Source organism: Bos indicus, chromosome 7 (genome assembly GCF_029378745.1).
Source record: "Bos indicus isolate NIAB-ARS_2022 breed Sahiwal x Tharparkar chromosome 7, NIAB-ARS_B.indTharparkar_mat_pri_1.0, whole genome shotgun sequence".
Taxonomy (NCBI): Eukaryota; Metazoa; Chordata; class Mammalia; order Artiodactyla; family Bovidae; genus Bos; species Bos indicus.
In genome coordinates, this window is record NC_091766.1 from 38,789,077 (window position 1) to 38,811,863 (window position 22,787).

The following is a 22,787-nucleotide window of genomic DNA, read 5'->3' on the forward strand; positions in this document are numbered from 1 at the left end:
GGAGTGACGTCACTCGGCACGCCCCCGCTAGTGGACACTGCGCCCTCTCGTGGCCGGGGAGCTCAGAGACCAGGCTAGCTGGGATCCCGACCCGGACTCTATCCAGCCCCTATTAACCCGCACCGGCCAAGGCAGGCAGGGCAGGATGGGGCTTGCAGAGTAAGCTGACTGGTGAGAATACTGCTGGTGTTATCTTTGTGAAACACCTATGTTCAGAGTGGCGAGATAAACAAAATGATGACTGTGGTTTTAAACTGAAGGCCTGTATATGTACGCAAATGATTATTATTGTAAATGCCATAATAGAGCTGAGAGAGTAACTGGGGAACCAAAGAAGACTTCGAGGAGACCTGGATCTGAAGTTATGGGGAAGTGAGGAATCTCAGAGCTGCTGGAAGGGCAGGAGAGGGAGAGGCTTCCTGACAGAGGGTCTAGCAGGAGTCAAGTTCTGGCCATGCCTAAGTTTCTCAGTGAACAGAGATGTGGCCTGTGTAGGGTAGGGTAGTCAGAGTTAAGGCTGGAAAGGTAGACCCAGAGTGTGCAGGGCTGACTGTCAGGATAATTTCAACTTTTAAAGAGGATAGGTTAGTGCTGTTCTTTTCTTCCTTTGTATGTTAAGAGTGTGGACTGGACATTGTGCAGTGTGAAAGTGTTAGCCACTCAGTCATATCCACCTCATTTGCAGTATGGCTGGCTGTAGCCCTCCACGCTCCACTGTCCGTGTAATTCTCCAGGTGTGAGTACTGGAGTGGGTTGCCATTTTCTTTGGGGAACTTCCCGACCTAGGGATTGAAGCCGGGTCTCCTGTATTACAGGCAGATTCTTTACCATATAAGCCACCAGGGAAGCCCAAAGAGATTAGGTGGAGAGAGATAGATAACTGGTCTTGAGTTTAAGAACTGTCCTAAGACACACAAAGTACCACTTTTGGAAGTAGCATAAGGGCAGGGAAATGGCAACACACTCCAGTATTCTTGCCTGGAGAATTTCATGGACAGAGGAACCTGTCTATGGAGTCGCAGAGTTGGACACCACTGAGCAACTTACACACACACAGGGCAAACTGTAAAAAAGTGGCTTCTCAGCTGGAATGTGAAGGATTAGGTGGTATTCGTAAGAAAGTGTTATTCTGAAGAGGGAAACAAGTGAGTAAAAGTCAGGAGCCCTGAGGGTGCCAGACCTAGCTGGTCTGTGTTCTGTTTGGAGAGCATTGTTCTGTTCGGAGACTGAGGTCATCAGGTGTGGCTGGAGTGTGCCAGAGGCAGGAGCCAGACTTGAACAACCCTGAACACCATTCATAGAGCTCTTTTTCTGTGAGAAAGGGCTTCTCTGATAGCTCAGGTGGTAAAGAATCTACCTGCAATGCAGGAGACCCTGGTTCAATTCCTGAGTTGGGAAGATCCTCTGGAGGATAGGCTACCCACTCCAGTATCCTTGGGTTTCCTTGTGGTTTAGCTGGTAAAGAATCTGCCTGCAATGTGGGAGACCTGGGTTCAATCCCTGGGTGGGTTCAATCCCCTGGAGGAGGGCATAGCAACCCACTCTGGTATACAGTCCATGGGGTCACAGAGTCAGACATGGCTGAGTGACTTTCACTTTCTGTGGGTAAAGTGGCTGCTTGATCAGATCTGCAACTCTGCAGATGAAGCAGAATTTTTCATAGTTGTGACAATTCAGTTGCAGAGCAGGATCCCAGTGTAAAAGTTGAAGGCGAGAAGCACAGGTAATAAATATACAAAGAAAGGCTTCACAGAAAAGTGGCCGCACTTCCTTGAGGACTGGCCAAGGGACCAAGAATTGTGAGCCTGTGGTCAGTGCTGTTTCACCTCTTTGGAAGAAGTGGTACTGCTAGCCCAGTGTGTGTGTGTGTGTTGCAGGGTAGGGAAGGGTTCAACCTGGTGGGGAAGGAGGGAGTGGCTTTGGATCCTGGTCCCAACACTCCACGAAGACCTGTTGGTGAAGGTGTAGCTGCTGCCACTGTCACTCCCCACATGAGCACAAGCTAAGAGCTGTTCTAGTAGAGAAAATGACATTGGAGGTGAGGATTTGGGACAAAAGTGTGTGTGAGCATTTCTGGCAAAACTATTATATTAAAATCTGAATTCACAAACAAGGTAAGACCCATGGTGGGGAGCAGGGGATGAGGTAGTTTGCTTTACACAAGAGTTCATTCTTCTCTTAACACTCAGGTACTTTGGCTACACATCCATGCCCATTGTAAACTCAGATCTAACTTATAAAACTCCACCTTTACTTTTACCTCACCTTTCCCTGACAGCTTCAATCATCCAGGCTATAGGTATACACACAATCCACAAGGCCTCAAGACTTCCTGATGGTTTCTCACATTAGCTGTGCAGAGTCCAAGTCCCACCCCTCCAACTCGCCCATCTTGGAGGGAAGGAAACTAAGCCACAGTGTGGGGAAGGGGTTGCTAAGGGTTTCCATACTTATTAACAGGAGGAGGGGGCACAGATGCTACCATCATACAGACCTATGCTTTAATCGTGTGTGTGTGTGCGTGTGCGCACGCTGTCATGTCTGATTCTTTGAGACCCAATGGACTATAGCCCATCAGGCTCCTCTATCCATGGAATTTTCCAGTTATAGAATACTGGATCATGTTGATGTTTGACAGAAAACAACAAAAGTCTGTAAAGCAATTATCCTTCGATTAAAAATAAAAGAATACTGGAGCAGGTTGCCACTTCCTACTCCAGGGATCTTCCTGACCCAGCGATCGAACCTGAGTCTCTTGCATCTCCTGCATCAGCAGGCCGAGTCTTTACCACTGCACCACCTGGGATCTTAGTTGGCCAAACTGAGCTCAGTAGTCTCTTTGCTGTCTTGGCTTTAACTCCTCATCCATAAAATGGGCTAATAGTTCTGCTTAGCACTGCTGACAGAATTAACTGGAATTGATGCCAACCTCTTGCGGTAGCACGCGCTCAGGAAAGTTAATGACTAAGGCAGACTACAATGTCTCTGAGTACATCCTTCACCCTCATGCCCCACCCGGATGAGTAAACCTTCAATCAACACACCGACTCTGTGTCCAAATGTTGCTTTATCTTTCGGCAGGAAAGATTTTTCACAGTATCAAAAGTAAAGAATTGAAAAACAAGTAAAACAAAAACAAAAAACCAAACACAAAAAGAGCAGTGTTGGGCCAGCAGTACCATCAGCCCCCAAGCCCACAGGCCAGCCCAGCCTCCGGGCTCTGAGTGTGGAGGCTGCGTAGCACCAGGAAGCGGCTCTGCGGAGGTCCTGAGGGGCCCCAGCACGAGCAGCATCTATTCAGCTTTTGGTTGGTCCAGGATGGTGGAGTCGGGAGTGGGGTCTTGGGCAGGTAGGTGGGGATGTGACGGAGAAACTGTAGACCTTCGGCTGGCAGTTGGGGTCTCAGGACACCCTTAAGCTGGTCTGGCAGGGGCTGAGAAAACAGAAGAGTATGGCCACATGGTGAGAAATGGCCCCAAAGCAGCCTCCCTGTGCTGGCTCCGAGTCTCCACAGGTCCCCATGGAGGCAGGAACAGCTGCCTGCTATTTCTGTCCACTGGGCTGAAAACACTGAACAGACTTTCCCCATCACCTCCAGCAGAGGATGAAGGTTAAGACAGAACCCCCGCCCCACTGAACATCATCCTGAATCTCAAGGAATGAGGACAACACTTGAGGAACCCAGACCTCCTGCTGTAGGCCAGGGTGGAGGAAGAGCCCAGCCTCTCCCATTGACCGTGGAGAGGTCACCTATCTCTCAAGACTCCCACCTCGGCTCCAGGTGCCTGGCCCAGGCTGGGTCTCCAGCCTGCACAGGCAGTGCTCTCACACACTCAGGGCTCACAGTCAAGGCTACGAGAAGGGTGGAGAAGGTCAAAGGAGGGCATTTATTGGGGAGCACCCCCGTCTTGAGAAAGAGATCAGTCAAGAGGGAGTGAGAGAAGATGGCTGGATGAGGCTTCCTACATGACAGAGGCACTGGGCTGGGAAAAGGCAGTGTGACTTGTTTTCTCTGAAAAGGGGCAACAGATGAAGGTGCCTGGGGTTCTGGTAGCTCCTGGCTCCTGTGGAGGTGGTGAAGAAAGGCAGGATGGCACCCTGACCCTGACAGAAGCTCCTGGGGGGCGTGGACATACTATGACAAAGAATCAGGGAGCCCAGGCCCACAGAGCAGAGGAGCTGAGGCGGGTCTGAGGACTATCCTGACTCTGGGTTAGTACAAACATGACTAGCCTACAGGGAGCCCAGCCCTGGGCTGCCTGGGAAGCAGAGGCTAGTGTCAAGGGTGGGGGGGATCCTGACTCAAAAGGGGACTCAGGGACTCAGTCAAGGGTCCAAAAAGTCTGCTGCCCTGGCACTGGGCAAAGGAGAAAGGGACAAGAGAGGACGTCCTCCTGAGGGGTGAGCTCAGCCCACCTGCCCCAGCTCCCTACTGCCTTAAAGGCAGCTGTATGCTCACCAGCCTGAGAGGCCCGGCACTGGGCATGCATCTTAGGGTGAACTATGGCTCTGTACAGCCATTAAGCCCCAAGGCCTGCCAGCCAGCCAGTCTTCTCTTCTGCCCTGGGGGTTCCCAGCCCCACTGCCTTCTCAGTTTTCTGTTTTTAGCCTAGAACAACATCTGATATGTCAATATTTCAGATAAGACCACCTGTGCAGGTGGCTGGGAGGGGAGGCCAGAGCCCAGCTAGGGGCCAGGCTCTTCTTCCAGGAGGGAGCTTCAGTACCGGTTTCCTCATGGAACCCATCCTGTTTGAGGAAGAGGGCCCACCTAGCCTCTACGCCTAAATGACCTCCAAGGCCTTGGTCTAGCGGGACTGCCCTCCCACTGTTCTCTTGGGGCTGGGTCCGTTTTGCATGGCTTCAGCTGGGAAGCACCTTGGTAGCCTGCATAGAGGAGCCAGACCAGGCCAATGAGATTCAATCCTGAGGCCGATAATGTCAAGGGTGGGGGCAACCCTCTAAGGCCCATGGCCCCCTGGGCACTTTGGGAGGCGGCTGGTGAGGGAAGTTAGAGGCCTGGCAGGGACACCCCAGGGGATGGCAGTGCTGGAACGGCCCTTCAGGAACAGGGACAGGAGGGCTCTCAGGAGAGGAGATGGGGCTGGCAAAGCACCTAGTCCAACTCCCTGTGCCCCAGGGCGTGAAATGGCCTGGCAGTGGCACAAAACGTGGCAGAGCATGGGAAGAAGGGGTGCACGAAACACTCGAGGGGTCTTGATACCTCACTGAGCTGTGCTGGGAGTGGTTTTCTTGAGGCTGAAGTTGGTCCAATTCACAGCAACTTTCTGACGCGTCTGCTTTGCAGAATCCAGACAGAACCTGTCGGGTTTGGGAGATGCCCAGGCAGGGGGTGGGGTGGGGGCACAATCAAGAGGTTCTCTCTTCTCCCCACTGGACCTGCTTCCAGACCTGCGAACCCTGGCCACTAAGGAAACCAGGTCAGCTCTGTACAACCCCTTGGACTCCCAGGTGTCTGAGTCTAACAGTATGGGGCTGCCCGATGAGATGCCCACATGCCTAAGGGGTAGTGTGTGAAGAGTGACCTGCCTTAGCATACAGCCGGCCTCCTCACCCTGGATTTTACTCTAGCTAAACTGGGATGTCTTCTGTTCCTCCCAGGATGATGTATTTCTCCTGCCCTCAAACCCTTTTCATTTTATCTGGCCCACTCATTCCTATTCCTCAGGTTTCAGTCTGGTTACCACCTCTTTGGGGAGGGCTGCCCTGGCCACCCCATCCTTCAGCTTGGCCACTCCTAGGCCCTAGCCCCATGCCTTTAACTCCTCTAATAGCTCTTATCACTGGATTGTATGTATATGGCTCTCTCCCCCCACCTACATAAGACTCTGCCCCCAAAACTCAACCCAGGCAAGAACAAAGAAATGCAGGTGAATAAAACTGGAGAAAGCCCTCGTTCTTGGGAACTGACATCCCTCCTGCTCCCAGTTCCTTACACCTTCCCAGATGATCCATCCTGGCTACCTGTGTCCCTACCTGGGGCAGGAGTCCACCATGAGTGGGAGAGCAGGCAGCCTCACACCTACCTCTTGAAGTACTCCACCTCCCGGTCAGTCTCATCCATCTCCACCCCATCCATGTCCTTGGGCAGGAACACATCGTCTAGGAAGACATAGCCAGGAGGGCTCAGTGCTCACAGCAGCCTCTGGGTCATGCTCCTGGGGCAATGCTGCTCACATGTAAGGACTGCCCTCCACCCCATGGCCTGGCTGGGTGGGGGTCGATCAGTCAGTCAGTTCCTGGTGCACTCACCCAAGGAGGAGGCTGACTTCTCCTGCTTGTTGCGGCTCCGGCGGCTGCGGCCCTTGCCCTGTTGAAAGCTCTGCGGCCTTGCTGGGCCTGGGGGCTGTACAGACTCCTGCTCCAGAGGCCGTGCCTTGGCTTCACCTGGCCAGTTTCGCCAGGAGTTGCCCTTCTCCTTGTCAGCTTTGGGGCTGTCAGCCCAGCCTGGTCCTGGTCGAGTCCCCTGGCTCCCTTCTCCAGCTTCAGCACAGCTGTCCACTCTGGGAGGCTCTGGGGCCTTGCTTGGCTGCTTGGGGCTAGGGGTCTGGCCCTTGGCACTGGGAGTCTCAAGGCAGGCTGGGGACTGGGAAGCTGGGCTCACCTCACTCTTCTTGGCCTGATTACCCTGTCTCTTGCCCTTCCGTGGCTTCCCACCTGAGGCCACAGGCTCAGGCAGCTCCTGCTTGCAACCAGGGGCCCCCTTTATGCTTGGTTCCTCAGAGCTAGGGTTACCTGGCTTGGGTGTCTTGACCCAGATCATCCGGGAAAGGTTGGGCACGGTGTTGAGTCTCCTCACTAGCCCATTCTCAGGGATGATACCAGGAGGGGGGCCCTTCACCTCTGTCCATGGTGGGTGGGGACTTCTCATTTCTGCCCATGGTGGGGCTGGCTCTCCTGGAGCTTGCAACATATGGTTCTGAGGGGAGCCCAAAGTCAAAGGGGACAGGTCAAGGTTAATGTCAGGCCTTTGCTCTGAGGAGCCACTGGGGTTTGAGGGGGCTAGACTCTGAGGTTTTGGCTCAGTGGCCCCTTCCTTAGAGAAGCCATTGCTGTCCACGCTGAGCTCACACATACTGAAGCTGGCACAGATGGAGTCCTTGACAGTGTTCTTGATCTCCTGCAGACGGCTGTTCAGAAAGCTGTTGACCCGATCCAGCTCCCGATCGGGCCACCCCAAAAGACTCTCCCTGGCAGGCCTCAGCTCCCGGCTTCCAGAAACACTACGATTTGCTTGCTTCAGAGCTTCTGCTGCCAACTGGGCCTTCTCTTTTTCCTGCCAAGACAAGAGGCAGTTTCAGCAGAGGCTTGGCAGCTGCCAGGCACAGTGTGACACCTGACACGTCTGCCTTCAGCCCAGCTTTCCCACTAACTGGCTAGAAGCAGGGCATGGCAATCCTGGCCTGCTCACCCTACAGTAACAAGGATGAAATGCAATCTGACAGGTACATGTCGTGGCGATGGAGGCAGTTACACCAACAGAGGGTAGGGTTTTTACAGCTTGTTCATCCAGGGCCCTAGAATCAGTCCTAGGGCCTAAAAAAGTTATAGGATCTCAAAAGGGATAGGATCTCCCTCCCAGGGATAAGCTTAAGCAATTCACTCACTTGCTGAGTCTCAGTGGACTCATCTGCAAGATGGGGACAGTAATTCTGGAGTGAAGTCCAAAGTGGGGATACGTGTAAGGAAGATTGCTACTATGGAGGCATTCTCTCCAATTCTGCAGGTGGCAGGAGAAAAAAAACCATGACAACATGTAGGTCTTTCAAGAAGATAGATGTGGGGCTGTGAGATACCATGGTAGATCACACTGTTCTGGGTGGCTGGGAAATGTGTGTGCCCTCCTGAGGCTGCCTATGGGTACTATTGGAGAGGGCCAAGTTCCCATAGGAAGGCTACTCACTGCTTAGTTGGCCTCAAGGAATCAAGGGCACACCTAAAGCATGCCCAGTGGCAGACAAGGGGCCCCACAGCAAGAGGTAAAAGCAGCCCCTTTGCCCAGGTGAGGACCAGGAGGCTGAGGGAGGCTGGACTCTGCCACTCAGCATTGACAGTCAGATCGGGAGAGTGAAAGCAAGTCTGTGGGCTCTGAGTCACCCCACCCCTAATCTGTGGCACCAGCTCTGCCCAACCTCAAGGCACCAGCAGGCTGAGGGGGCCTTTAGAGGGAGACAGGAGACAGTTTTCAAAAGCCAACGGGAATGAGGTGGTAGTGATGTGCTAGGGGCCAGATGACATTTGGGAATGGAGGGGGAGGAACAGGAAAAGTTGTGTGAGAAGAGGGCTTGCCACCACAATGTCAACTTAAGGAGGGTGACTCTCTGCCCCAGGGGGCATACATTTATCCTCTCATCTTTTTAACAGGCTGGTTCTGTAGCTGACTAGGACCACAACTGTGGAACGTTGGACAAATCACTTATTCTCCCTGAACCTTACGATCTCCATTTATAAATTTGGGAGAAAAACAACCAACCTATTTATGTCACAGGGTCACCATCAGGACACCTCAGTGGGGGTGTGTCCCCTTCTCTGGGCAATAATCAGGCTGTAAGCCGTGGAGTTCAAGGCTACAGGCAGAGCTCTGAGGTCATGGCGATGGACAAAGAACTGGAAGGCCCTTTACTTTGCTCTTCTTCTGTGCCAGAACAGCTCTGCTTTCATTTGTTAGGAATTGAGGGCTTGAGGACAATTTCAATTGCAGAAAAGACTTTTGCTGCTATACAAGTGTGAAACGACTGGTGTAGAGGGAATGATGTGGAATCATGTATAATTTTGTAATGAGAGAAGGAAAAAGCATGGAACCACACATTTTTGCTATGTACCAAAAGCCTGGTACCTTCCCATGTTGCCTCATTCAATCCCCACAACTGCCCTTGCTGTGTCATTATCCTCAGTTTATAGATGAGGAAACTCGACTTTGGAAAGAGTTAAGGAACTGATCCAAGATTACATGCTAGTTAAGTGGTGAGTCAGGAAAGCATACCCAGGGGTGATCTTCAGAAGTTCTCACGTTTTTCAGTATCATTTGACAATCATTTCTTGACCTGTGACCTTATATGAGGCACTGGGCTGGACTCTGGGCACTCTCTGTTCACTGACTTGAGTCTGCTGGGGGAGATGGACGTGCGAACAGGCTGTTTAATTCTGAGAGACAGTGTGAAAAGTAACAGGGGGAAAAAGCACAGGGTGCTCTGGGGACCCAGACTGGGCCATCAGGAGGTGCTTCCCAGAGGCGGCAATACCTCACTGAGCACTGAAGGGTAAGTGGGATTATCCTGGGACGTGTAAGACAAACATATTCTAGATAAAACGTAGAAGAAAGGCTGGGAAATGGGAACACGCAGAATATTTAGGGAATGCAAATACTTAGAAGGCAGCTGGAGCACAGATTTCTTTTGGGTGGAGTAGAGTGGGCTGGAAGGCCACAGGGGCAGACTGAGAGATGAAGCTGGCAAGCTAAGCAGGGGCTAGATCCTTAAGAGCCCCACAGGCCATATTTTATCCTAGATTTGAGCCTATGGGCAACGTTCAGTCACTGAAGGTTTTTTAAACAGTGCCAGTAGGGTAGAAAGAAGTGGATGGTATGAGCTACTGGAGGGGGTCACATGGCCAGGACTGTTCGGTGACGGGTCGGGGAGAGAACGAGCTGAGTCATGAAAACATCATCAACCATCACTACTGTTTCTGCAGCAACTACTCTGTTCCCTCTGCCCAACCTTTCTGTGCATCACTCCATTTCATTCTCACAAAAGCCTTGAATTTTAGGTTCTACCATTATTCTCATTTTATGGAGGAAGAAACTGAGGCTTAGAGGTTAAGTGATTTGCCCAAGGTCATACAGCAAGTACGGCAGAGCCGGGTTTCAAACTGGTCCAATTGCAAGGCCTGCTGCTCTCCATCACCATGATGTGGTCCTCCCCAGATGGCATCTGGGGTTCTGGTTGAGGCAACTAGGTGAATGGTGGTGCTATTAACTAGACAGACAACGGAGAAGGCAAAGTGGGCTCTTTTGGAGAAAGGTGACAAGCTCAGTTTGGGATACGCTGAGTTTGGGTACCTGTAGAATGTCCGTGAGGAGGTACCCATCAGGGTAGGATATGTCACTGTGAAGTGCAGGGGGAAACAGGGAGACATAATGACCTGGGAGGAAACACTATCCAGATGGCTCTCTCCCAGGGAGCTATCTTTAAGGGGGAGGGCCAGGCAGAGGAAGACGTGCTCACAAAGGCGACAGGACAGAGGGCAGAGAGGAAGTGAGAAATGTAGAAAACGTGGCCTCCCCTTTCCCTTTCCCTGCCCCAACTTGAATGAGGTTGGAGAGGTCAAAGAAAACAGAGTTTGAAAAAGAGAATAAAGTTGAGATCTACCTAGAAGAAAAGAAGATGGAACAGGAGAAAATGATTTGGCAACAAAGAAGTCACTAGTGGCTCTATGGAGGAGTGGAGGTAGAAGACAATTTGCAGTGAGCTGACAGGAGTAAATGCAGATGACGTTTTTGTGTGATGAGGAAAGAGACCGGGGTGGTTAAGAGAGGCTGTATGCTCAAAGGACAGTTGGCTTTCAAAAAACAGAGTACTGGGCACAGTGAGAGGCTGAAGCCACACAGCAGGAAGTGGTATTAGGCTGAGGAGGCAAGAAGGACAGCACAGGCTTTAGGTAGGAAAAGGGTTAACTCTTCCTTCATGCAAGAAGAACTCTGTAGGACAGTGCCTCTCCACTGGCTTTGAATCCTTGTTGAAACAGGAAGTGAGTTATCTGCCAAAAAGTAAGGTGGGGGTGGGGAGAGGCTGGCAGCTGGAGCAGAATGGAGGTCTAACAGAGAGGCTGGGGTGAATGGAAGTGATGAGGATTCAAAAGACTAGAGAACAGCAAAGTGGGGGCTCAGGCAGGTGGGAGACTACTTGGCCAGGGTGCCAAAGACAGATTCAATCTAGCACCTCAAGGTGTAGGAGATAGGCAGGCTGGGGCTGAACCCAGGACTGTGGTTTTTCTAAGTGGGCATAATGGAAGGACAATGAGGAGCTGAGAGGACTGGTAGGAGAGTGAATGAATGATACTCAACGGATCTCAACTGGCCTGAGAAAGGAAGACAGGTGACAGACAGTCTTCTGGGGATGAAGAGGAGTGGTGGTGAGAGGTTACAGATGACAGACCCAGGGTCGGTTTCAAAGGAGCGAGGGTTAGGACACTGAAGAGTCATGGCTGGAAATGGTACGAGGGAACAGAAAAATACCCAGCTTCGTCTGTCTCCCCAGGTGGGTAGTGGATGGATGCCTTTCGTGGTGGAAGATGTGTTTTTGGTGGATTGTAGCTAAGTCTGGGAGGTGACGGAGGGGTACTGTGGAGGAGGCTGATGTATAAACAGATAATGACCATGATCACTAGTTACAGGACATCAGAACTGCCTACTCTGTGTTGTATCCTGGCCTCTAGACTGGGTGGGGCAGATGGGAGCTATGCAGGCAGTTTCTGAACTGTGAATAGAGAATGATAAATGGCAGACTAGAGAGATGTGCGAGATGCAGCCACAGCACAGTGGATGTTACCTGAGGAAGACTGCGAAGGAGGAAACATCTGAACTGGGCTTGGGAGGAGGTTTTTAGAAGGGAAAGGAGAGGGCAGAGGTGAAGGAGAAAGGATATCCAGGCAGAAATTCATGAAAAACATACCAGGCCTGGGAACTGTGAAGTGTGTTCCCTGGGACCTAACCGGGAACCCACAGCCTTGGGAGGCCAGGAAAGGCCAGAGAGACCACTTCTGCCAACTGCACACTTCTGGCCAGGCAGTGCTGGCAAGGAGACAGCAAATGCCGACCACTTTCTGAAGGCAGTGGAAAGACCCTTTGGTTTACTACTTCAGGGTGCAGGGAAGGGGTCCTGGTTTGTCCTTTGAGCTGGAAAAAGATGGAGAAGCACTGCTGTTTTCCAGAGCACCAGGGCTGTTTGACCACCCAGGACCTGGAGCTAGCTGACTGTCAAACCCATTCTCTTCAGCTGCTGAGCTCCTGAGTGTGGCACTGTGCAGACACAGCTGGGGGCAGGCAGGCTAAGAGGTAATGAGGTGGCAGGGGACGAGTCATCAAGCTCTGCTGCTCGCCTGGCGGCAAGGCTGCCCGGGAACAGCTCCCCTGGTTCTGTCCTCAGCCTTCTGGGAGGAGTTCACTCAGTCCTTAGGATGGGTCATTCCCATGGCTTCAATTACATCTCCATGCCAGCAACTCCCAGCCCCACATCGCCATCTCCACTCGGACCTCTGAGAATCTCTGAGTCACTGTGCCCCAACTGAATTCCGTCTTCTGCCAATTCCACCTGTGCTCAGTAAAGCATGCCATCCTGCCAGCCACCCTGGCAAACACCTAGGAGGTACCCTGACTCTATCATCTCCTTGACCTGAAATCAAGAGATCGCCTGCCTCCTCTGAAAACTCCAGCTCTCCTGCTCTAGGCCCACTATTGATCACCTCTCCCCTGGCTCTTGGGTCTCTGGCCTGGAGGATCACTCCTTCAGGCTACCTTCCACATTGCTACACAGTCACCTTGGGAAGTCCATCTGGTGAGTGCATTGTGTGATTAAAGCCCTTGGGTGAACCCCCCTCAGCTGTAGGATCAAGTCAGAGCTCTTGAGCAATACCATTCCTCACTTCTGCTATCTGCCTGCCTTCTCCTGGGTGTGAGCTCTGGCTTCAAAAACTGCTGTGGATGTGCTATGCCTGCTGCCAGGAGGGTCCTCCTGATTAATCTGTACTCACTCTCTACAACTCAGCTCTCCAGGCAGCCTGGTGATCTAGCCATTTCCAGTGCCTCAGGCAGGATGGGGGCTTCCCCCATCCCAGCACTTGTTGCACAGTAATATGCTTGTCCAGTGTTGTTTCTCCACTGGACTGAGCTTTTCCAGGGTAAGAAGCTAACTGCATCATATTTGGCTCCAAGCATTTGCAGAAGTGTTTGCTGAATGAACATATGACTGACTGAAGCAAGTCCTAAGCTTTGAGGAAGCCAGCAAGTGGCTTCTGACGCCAGGATTTGTTTTTCCTCCAATCACTGGACCCCTGGCTCCCTTACCCCGATGCCTCCCAAACTCATTCAGACCTTCTCAGAGAAAAAAGCCCTGCCAAGGCCTTTGGCAGCCAGCACTATTCATGCCCGAGAAGTCCTGGGGGTTGGGGGCGAGGGAGTCCTCGGGGGAAAAGAGGTGGTAGAGCTGGGCTCCCCCCACACCCACCTTCTTTTTCAGCTTGTGCCGGGCCCGCTTGGCAGCCCTGGCGCTGTTGGGGACTTTGGGCTCCGTGCTGTTGATGAATTCCAGCAGCTCATCCACATCTCGATGATCCACGGCGGGCTCCCCAGGGATCCCGCCCAGGGCGCCCCCCTTCATGGGCAGCTCCTCTTTGCGCCTGGTCAGCCTTGAGCGAAGCTTCTCTCGGATCTCGGTATAATTCCGACTCGTCGGGGCAGCGGGTGGCTGGGGGAGGGGAGGTGCTGACGTTACACCCTGGGCCTGGGAAGCCCGGAGCACTCCCACCCGCGGGCACCAAGCATGTGGTGAGAAGTAAGACAACTGTTCTTTCTACCACAGCCACAGAGGCCAAATGGCTTCGCCCTCAGCCAGGCTCGGAGCCAAGGCAGCGGTGGGCGGAGTGGGAGGTATGCAGCAGTGTTGCGAGCACACTGACTTGGGAGCCAGGAAAGCAGGTTTGAGCCCAGGCTTCGTCACTCGGAAGCTGTATGACCTTGGGCAGGTTCACTGAGTCTTTGTGAGCCTCAATTTTGTCATCTCTAAAATGAGGATAACAACTTCTAGCTCAAAGGCGACCAGCAACATAACTGCTTGAATTTCTTCTGTCCTCAACTGCTCTCCCCTAGCCAGAAGCCCTTTCCTCTTCACCTTATGAGACTTCTGAACTGCTTTCTCCCCGTCCAGAGACAGCCTGTACTCTGCTATGAGCCTCCTTCCTGGCGCCATCTGTGCTCACGGCCTGTCCCCTGCCTGGCTCCCACACTGGGGACTGAGAGTCTTGGCTTCCACTCTGCCTTCATCACGCACAAGCCTTCACTTCTCTGTGATTATGCACATTATGTATACATACTCATCAGAATCATAGCTTTCCTCTGCCACTTCCTTTCTTTTTGCCTAAGGAAAAAATGTCAATCTTAAGAGAAACCATGAGAAGAGCAAAGGTAGCAAACTTGAAAAATCTCTACCTCATCCATATGCCGTGAGGATCTAGCAAGCAGGTGCTGGTGAGGACTCACAGGGTCCAAGCACAATTATTAGCTCCAAGAGCAAGTGGGGCCCTGGGAAGAGCAAGGTACTCCCCTGGCTCCCCTCGGCTGGCCCCCAGCCTGCTCTGGCCTGGGAAGGCTCACTCACCGCATTGTGGCCGAAGAACTCACAGTAGCAGCAGTCACAGAACTTCCCATCTCGCTGGTGGGTGGAGGACGAGGTGCAGGAGCTACGCTCCGAGCTGCTGTCCTCTTCCTCGCCCAGCCCCTCGTCTGCCTCGCACGGCTGGGGAAGCTGGCACGTCAGGCCACTGTGGGTAAACTTGTGCCCCTTGCACCCAGGGTCCCTGCTGAATTAGGAGAAAAGACAGGCCCAAAGGTGAGGAAAGGCAGGGCAGGAGCACGCTGTGAGGAGCCTGGGGAGCAGCCCCACCATCGCCTTCATCTGCCTCATCCCACAAAGACCAAGGCAGGCAAACAGAATGAGCCCCTTTTAAGAACAAGGCAAACACCCCCGCTGTTCCTCAGGGCCCCCCCCAATGGCACTGTTCTGGAAAGGTTCCCCGTGCTTCCCCTCCCCAAGTCTACCACATGAGCCTTCTGGACTCTGAGGTGCCAAGTATACCTCTATCACACACTATAGTGACGGTCTATTTACCCATCTGTCTTCCAGACCAAAGTGTGCATTCCCTGAAGATATGGACTATGCCACTTTTTTTTTTTTTATGCCACTTCTATTTTTGGGTCCCAGTGTGTACACAAGCCTATCCACAGTAAGTGCTCAGGAAGTAGGTGTCTGAACAGATTAGTGGGCTGATGGTTCCTTGGAACATCCAAAGGAGGCCGACGTCCTTTCCTTCTCTACAGTTCCCCCCACCCTGACACTGTGGGTTTGTTTTTGGCCATACCATGTGGCTTCTGGGATATTAGTTTCCTGACCAGGGATTGAATCCGGGCCCCTGACAGTGGACGTGACAGTGGACCATGCTCAAAGGTCCTTCTGATTGAGATCGCACCACTGCACAGAGCTGCCTTAGCCATGTCTTGAGGTTAGGAGAGCAAATGTGCCTTGTGGGCCATATTTTGAGCTACTGTTTGTGCCAGGTATTGTACATAGCAAATCATTTCTAACAATCCCCAAATCCTGCAAAACAGGTTTTGCCATCCCCACGCTGCAACAGAAGAGACCAAGGCTCAGGGTGCTTCACCGTTTTGCCCAAGGAGCAGCTAGGACTCACCCTCCCACTGCACTGCTCTGCTCTGCCTCTGGACTTCAGGAAGCATCTTGTAATATGGACTAATTTCCCAGGGTAAGGAAAGGTCTGAAAGGTCCCAGAATTCGTGCTAGAAGAGTCAGAGTCCTGGGTTGGCCATCAGCAGTGGGAATGCTCCAGGGCTGATGCCAAAGGGTGCCAGGAGGAAGGGTGGGACAAGAACAGCCAAGGAGGTTCCCTGGGGCAGGAATCATTATCAAAGTGCTTAGAGGACTTTCCTGGTGGCCCAGTGGTTAAGACTTCCCACTTCCACTACAGGGGGCATGGATTCAATCCCAGGTTGGGAACTAAGATCCTGCATATTGGGTGGTGCAAAATAAAAAGGTGCTTAGAGAAGCTTAACCCCAACTGCCCATTATTCATCTACTGTATTAGCCGTTAAAAATTCCTAGTGCTTTAATACTGGTGGTTACATCAATTTGGAGACCCCTTTGGAAAGCAATTTTTCAATATGTATTAAGAGCCTTTCTCAATAAAATAAAAGCAAAAAATCCCTCATATCATTTAAACTGAGAACTTTTTTCACTGACAGATCTATTCCAAGGAGAAAAATCCCAAAGAGTGAAAAGCTTTAGGCAAAGATGTTATTTATGTTAAAATGCTATATGCCATGCTGGGATGACCTAAATGTTCAGCAACTGGAGAACAGCAAAGAATTTCCCAGCCTTTAAAGCTGAGGTTCAGAAGCCATGTGGGAACCTAACAGCACTAAGTGAAACCGGACAACGAAAAACCACACAGACACCACCACTACCACACGGGAAAGCTACTCAAGAGAAAACTGCCAGGAGTGCTGTATCGGGGTGGTGGGGTTTTAGAGGCAAATAGAAACACATCATCAACACACATCTGATTTATAAAAGACAGATCTTCTCCAAAGAACTGTATCTTTCAAATATATATTAAAACAAACTTTCTCAGTACTTAAGAGTTAATTCTAGGAATCTACTTTAAGGACAGAACTCCTGACATTTGAGTGTAAGGATGCTTGTAACAGTCTACAAAAAAATCTACAAATGCCTGAATATCCAGGAATAGGGTAATGATAAAATAAATTATGCCACAGCTGTACAATAAAACATGTGCCCACTGAAAAAGTTTTTGAAGAATTTTAACTAGGGAAATGATGATGGTATAATGTTAAAAAGTAACCACACAAAAATAATACAGAATGTGGACCTCATTTTGTTATGGATATATAGAAACGTCAAAAAAAGAAAACATATTGTGGTGTTAAAGTTTATCTTTAGGTTGCCAGGAATTTTTTTCTTCTTTCATGTATTTAAAATTTTCATACATTTATAAATTTTCCCAAGTTTTAAAAAAATTAACATATTCCTTTCATATCTGGAAAGACTATAGAAAAAACATAAACAGAGTATACCCTTTAATTTCCACCCCAAAGTTTTCCCCAAACTCTTAAGTTCAAGTCGTCAGGGAGTTTGCTCTTTGTGCCACTCACCTGTGAGTGCTAGGGAGCTGCTGAGAGCTGGGTGGTGGGAGGAGGGGCCCGCTGCAGTGCCCGCTGCAGTGACCACTACAGGGGTGGCTGCAACCCGAGAATGGAGGAGGCATCTTCAGGAGCGGCATGCTGGTGGAGGGAAGGTGGGGGCTCTGACATGGCCCTGGGGTGTGGGGGGCAGCAGCCACGGCAACAGGGCATTCTGAAACCTGGGCAGGGAAATGCACTGCTGGGGTGGTGGGCAGCAGGTGCGGGTGGGGTGGTGAGCCAAAGGATCCGGGGTGAGATGGGATCAGCGGCGCTGGTTGGGGGTGGTGGCCGGTGGGGCTGTTAGGTGGAGCAGTGAGGTCTGAGTGCCGGTGGTGCTCCGAGATGGGGAAAACCTCACCTGTGGGCGGATGGGGGAGAGAGGTGTCAGAGTGGGAGCCCAGATCCTGGGAAGGAGGCCCAAGGGCTCACTGCTACAGCAGCCTGCTTACTGTAACCAGAGGCAACATGCCTGGGCACAGTCTCTCAGCATGGTAGACCCATGAGCTTTTGGAAAAGCCTAGCGGTACCTTAGGTTGGAGAGATTTCTCTGCAGGCAGCAGCTGGACAGGCTGAAGATGGCCAGGCCTGAGGGAGAAGGCACCAGGAAGGCCAGTCCCATGCAAGGTCATAAAACTTTTTCTGGGCATAAACAGGGGTTGTATGTTCTATCTTTGAGTGCTTCTCTAGGACCTGTCTGACAAGGCTCTGCTTCTGGGCCATGTGCATCAAGGCAGCTAGGATATGCCAGACTTTTGGGCGGCCCCAAATTTCAGAGGACAAGTGGGAAAGCACTTTGACGACTCTCTCTGGCTCATGCACCAAAATAACTGGAATTATGTATTGCTCCACTCACAATTCTGGGGGTAGCACCCCTTTGAAGAACTCAGGTCCTCCATTTAAAAGTAGACAGTAATTCATATTTAGAAAGTACAGCAATAACTCAAGATTTTTTCTTTGGGTTGCTAAGCATTATCCCAGGGTCTAAAAAAGGCTTACACAGCTGCATAACTGGCTAATAATCAATGCAGCTCACACTGCCAATCTCGTGTGGACGCAAGTGCAGTGCTTTTATAAAAGCACCCATCCCTTGGATGGAGAAGAGGAGATACTCAGGCCCTCTGTGCTGCTGCAGCAGTCAGGTGACCTGAGTTCTAATTCCGTAAAGGCCCTTGCAGACTTCACTTTCTCTTCAGCCAATGCTTACCAGGTCCCCTCTTGGATCCAATGGGAACAATTATCAGAGCCAATGCCAGCAGTATTTTTCGAGTTCAGAATCTTGGGGAAAGGATTCCTACCAAGATAGTCAAGGGCTAGATTCCCTACTTGGCTTCCACCAGAACAGCTCCACTTTTATTTATTTTAATAACCTATCTGATTTGTTTGAACAAAATGGTTATGAAAACACAACTCTCTCCATTTATGGAGAGAGCTCTCTTCTGAGCTTGGAGACTCACCAGGGATTGTAGGAGGGCTCCCGAGTGAGCCACCTGGCATGGCCCCACTGGAGTGCGGGGAGTTCCAGAGGCCCGAGAGCTTATGTGCTGACAGGAACGAACTAGGATCCCAGTCCCCTGAGTTCCCATGGCAGGAGGAGGACGAGGAAGAGGACGATGAAGAGGAGGACGAAGAGGAATGAGAATCACCCCCACAAGACTGTGATTTGCAGGATGTGTGTGACAAGGAGATCTGGGGAAGAAAAAGGCTCATGGTAAAACAGTAAACATCAGGGCTGGCCCTCTGCTGCCTTGGCTTCCCCAGGGGCACCTCCCACCAACTGTGGGAATGGCCCAGTTCCCACAACTCCAGGTGCAAGGGCAAACATGGGCCAGGCCTTTGCCAAGAGGGGCTGCAGTGCTCCCTGTGAAGTGAAGTATGTGGATGTGATGAGAGATTCTGGTCGTGGCAGAGACTGCCTGTCAGCTGTGGCCTTTGGGGAGTCCTGAGAGCTGCCAAGGAGAGGAAAAAGGTCTTTAAGTCAGGAGTCCTGAAGCTGAACTGATTCTGGGTTAGAGAGAGGGACTGAGGGGAATGAAAAATGAGGAGTCTGACCTCTGTGATTCAGGAGATGGCAGTTAGATGGGGCATCTTGGAAGCCTTCTAACAGAGGCATTGCAGACCCTCAAACTGACCTTTGCCTTCCATGTCATACCGGTTGGTTTTTGAGCTGCCACAGAGCTGAAGGCAGCACAGTCACAGGGAGGGTCAGGATCTCGATCTACCAGTGCCTCCAAGCCGGCCATCACACGGTGCACTGTCCTTGGGGGCTGGTGGGCTGCCTGAAACCTCTCTTTTCTTCCCCCAAATGTGGGCCACAAGCTGCTAATGCTGTATGGTGCAGCCTCTTTGGCACCTGGGCGAAGGTGCTGCCTGAGGACAGCCACCTGAGCACAAGGCAGCCACAGCTCAACAGCCTGACTTCTCTGGGCAGGCAGCACTCCTGCATTCAGGGACCCCTTCTCAGCGGTTACCTACCGCCACTGCATGTTCTCGACCTGTCTGCCTTTCATCTTCCTCCATGCTCTTTCGGCAACTCTGGCAGACCCACAGAGGCATCTCGCCTAGGAGATTCTTGACGAGCTTTGGCATGAAGTCAGGGGGCAGCTTCTCACCCTGCAACACCAGTCCGTTCTGGGAAGGGCCTTCTTCCCAGCCTTTGCGTTCCCGGTGACACAGCAGGCAGCAAGTCTGCACAGACTGGCTGGTGGTAGGGGGAACCTGTCCAACAGACAGAAACAGGGTTTCCCAGAAGGGGAAAGGTTCTGCTTAGAAACAATATTAACAATACTGATGATATCACTTATTATGTGCCAGGCACTGGGTTAGGCACTTTATTTACCCAATTTTAGTTCTGGTAAACAGCTCTGCAAACTGTGTTATTATTCTCATCTTTTTTTTTTTTTGAAAAGAAGAAACATTTCAAGAAGAAGTCAAATAAGTTGCCCAAGGTTATAGAGGGAGTGAGTGGTTGAACCCTATAGAATTTGAACCCCAGTGAGGATGACTCCAAAGCTCATGCTCAAATGCCCTAGTGCCCCAAAGTCTCCAGATCCTGAAGGTTAATGAGTCGGCCCTTCCTGCTGTGGCATGTCTGGGAGAGGTCACAATTCTTGGGCTGTCTATGAAGTCTACAGACCAATCCTCACCTGAAAGGAAAAAAAATGCTTTCAGTTAACGCAGTTTGGGAGACCATGTGGGATTCCCAAAGAGCTGCACAATTCCATTAGGATCACAGGAGCATTCTGGAAGAGCCAAAGAGTATCAACTCAGCTGAAAACCGAGCTGGAGGGTAAGGCAGATCCAGGGGCTTCTGAGAAGCAGGGAGGTGTGGTGAAAAACCCCTGGGCTTTAGGTGTCAGACTGACATGAATTCTAATCCCTCCCTGACCACAAATGAGCTGGGTGACCTTGAGCAAGTTATTTAACTTCTGATTTCCTACCTACTGCGCAGAGCTGTTATGAGGGGGGTGCATAAACAAGGAAAGTGCCTAGCCCTGTGCATGCCCATAGTACAGTCCCAGTATACAGTCATCATTATTATTATTTTTCCTTTTTCCTTCTAGGACAAAGCTGACCTAGAAATATAAGTCTATAGGTTTTCTGTCACACTGAGGGAGTGGCTTGAGAGACTGATTGTGTCTAATGACCCCATTAATGGCTTTCCTATATCCTGCAACTTTGCATTGTAGTCCCTTCTCACTCTGACAATCATGTCACTTTCTTTGGCCAACGAACGTCAGCAAACATGCTGCCAGCATGAGCTTGAAAAGTGTGTATGCATTTCTACTTGCTCCCTTGCATGGCTGGACTTGCTCGCTCCTGCACCTCTGCCATGCCACATAAGCATGACCAGGCTAGCTGCTGGAGGGATGTGAGAGACCTGTGGGGAAAACTGAGTCTTCCCAGCTGACTGGCCGGTAGATCAGATACATGAGTATAGCTGAGATCAGCCAAGTATGCCCCAATCAGCAGAAACACCCAGTCAACCAAGAGACTCATGACAAATAATAAATGGTATTGTCTTAAGCCACTAAGTTTTGGGGTGGTTTGTTGCACATAATAGTTAACTGATATACCTTCCAAACTTACCCACCACTAGGCAAAACATATTTGCAGAGGCCTAAGCAAAGGAATAATACAAGTATCACTTTCATCCTACCAATAAAATAAATGGCATCATCTTTTTCAAATAAAATCACCTTCTCACAATAAGTTGGCATCAGGGTATCCTTAAATTTGTAATGTTACAATTACACTGACCTGGGTCCCTGGTTTCTAGAAAAAGAAAGGAAACAGTAGTACCAGAAGCATGTGTGTTTGAGCCTGTGTGTGTGTGCTCAGTCGCCCAGTCGTGTCCGACTCTTTGCGACCCTGTGGACTGAAGCCCACCAGGCTCCTCTGTCCATGGAATTTTCCAGGCAAGAATACTGGAGTGGGTTGCCATTTCTTCCTCTAGGAGATCTTCCTGACCCAGGGACTGAACCACGTCTCTTGGGTCTCCTGCATCTCCTGCACTGACTGGCAGGGAGATTCTTTACCACTAGCGCCACCAGTAGCACACTGAAACATGTGGGGAATTACAAGGACCTTGGGAACAAATATCAGAGAGAAAGAAAAAGAAATCTTACATATGGAACTCGTGTGAGATGCTGCCTAAAGTCTGTGCCAAGGGGACAGTCCAGTGAGCAAGTCAGCTGCTTAGTGGCAGCTACAAAAGAAAACTGCATTCTAGAACCCATTTGTGGTGAGTATCTCATGGTAAGGGTGGAAGGCTGATAGAGAAGTTAAGGTAAAGGAGGCCTTTCTGAGACATGCACCCAGGAAACTTTCCATAGCTACAAGATGCCATAGTATTAATAACTCCAGGAGGAGGAGGTGAGCAAAGTGACTGTATTTTTTAGGCAAACACCAGGATGTGCAATTTTACTACAATGGAGCTTCATTTTCCAGTGTTAGGTTCGAGTTATCACAGAAGATGAAAATCTTGGGTGAGTAAAATAATTCTTGAAATTTTTAATGTGGCCTGTAAAGTACAGTATATATGGTTTTATAGGAACAACCAAGAACGCAAATGTACAATGTAAATGACAATGTGTAGCGTTATTTGCTGTTTTCTTTTAAAAGTGAAACAATTCTTATAAGGTAAATATGTGACCTGTGTGACTGTACTTGATCCTAAAGTACTTGTGGGAGGTGCTGGAGTATAGAAGAAACAATACTGGCTTTGGAATTAATCCTGGGCCTCCACCACTTACCAACTGTATAATGTTGGGCAAGTTCTACTTATTCTGTGCCTCCCCATCTATAAAATGGGATTAAGTTCTGACTTGTAGAGTTGGCTGTGAGCACTGTGATAAAGCACCTAGTCCACTGTCAGGCATATATGCTACTCAACATATGGCACTAATTATGAACATGATGGGAGCAATAGGAAAAAATATTTAAAATCAGGACTAGGGTTGAAAACATAGACTGTCCAGTCACTGTATTTTATGAGAATGCAAGAGTCTCTCATATGTAATGAACTGAAGGTGACATTCAGGCATCTTAACCTCTGTCCTCACTCCACTATGTAATTCCTTAAGTTCCCCAAATACTCCTTGTGCTCTCCTATGTCACATCTTTGCTAAAGGGGATCCTCTGCCTAAACCCCTCTTTCTCCCCACATTTACCAATAGGTAGATGAGCAGGGCTTAAATAAAGCCCAGCCTAGATCTAATCTCACCCAAGCTTTCCTAGAGATTCCCTCTTACAATTCACCTCTCTTTCCCATTTCCATACC

The 22,787-nt window shown here is 50.5% G+C and overlaps 1 protein-coding gene across 12 annotated transcripts in view; it reads right to left on the bottom strand.

The window, feature by feature from the left end:
* Positions 1 to 3,048: 3,048 nt before the first annotated feature.
* The window catches only part of FAM193B (family with sequence similarity 193 member B), a 30,819-nt gene continuing 11,080 nt past the window's right edge, over positions 3,049 to 22,787 (bottom strand). For 3 of the 12 annotated variants that reach the window (XM_019964729.2, XM_019964737.2, XM_070793344.1), the window contains 9 exons: positions 19,481 to 19,723; positions 18,463 to 18,694; positions 16,979 to 17,366; positions 14,391 to 14,592; positions 13,242 to 13,481; positions 6,274 to 7,297; positions 6,048 to 6,123; positions 5,225 to 5,322; positions 3,049 to 3,433 (listed from right to left, as the gene is read on the bottom strand). In XM_019964729.2, the coding sequence (XP_019820288.2) occupies positions 5,226 to 5,322; positions 6,048 to 6,123; positions 6,274 to 7,297; positions 13,242 to 13,481; positions 14,391 to 14,592; positions 16,979 to 17,366; positions 18,463 to 18,694; positions 19,481 to 19,723 (2,502 nt within the window). In that variant the 3' untranslated portion in view covers positions 3,049 to 3,433; position 5,225. Of the gene's footprint in view, positions 3,434 to 5,224; positions 5,323 to 6,047; positions 6,124 to 6,273; positions 7,298 to 13,241; positions 13,482 to 14,390; positions 14,593 to 16,978; positions 17,367 to 18,462; positions 18,955 to 19,057; positions 19,724 to 22,787 lie in introns of all 12 variants that reach the window. The other 9 variants (XM_070793342.1, XM_070793341.1, XM_070793343.1 and 6 more) reach the window with 6 other exon arrangements.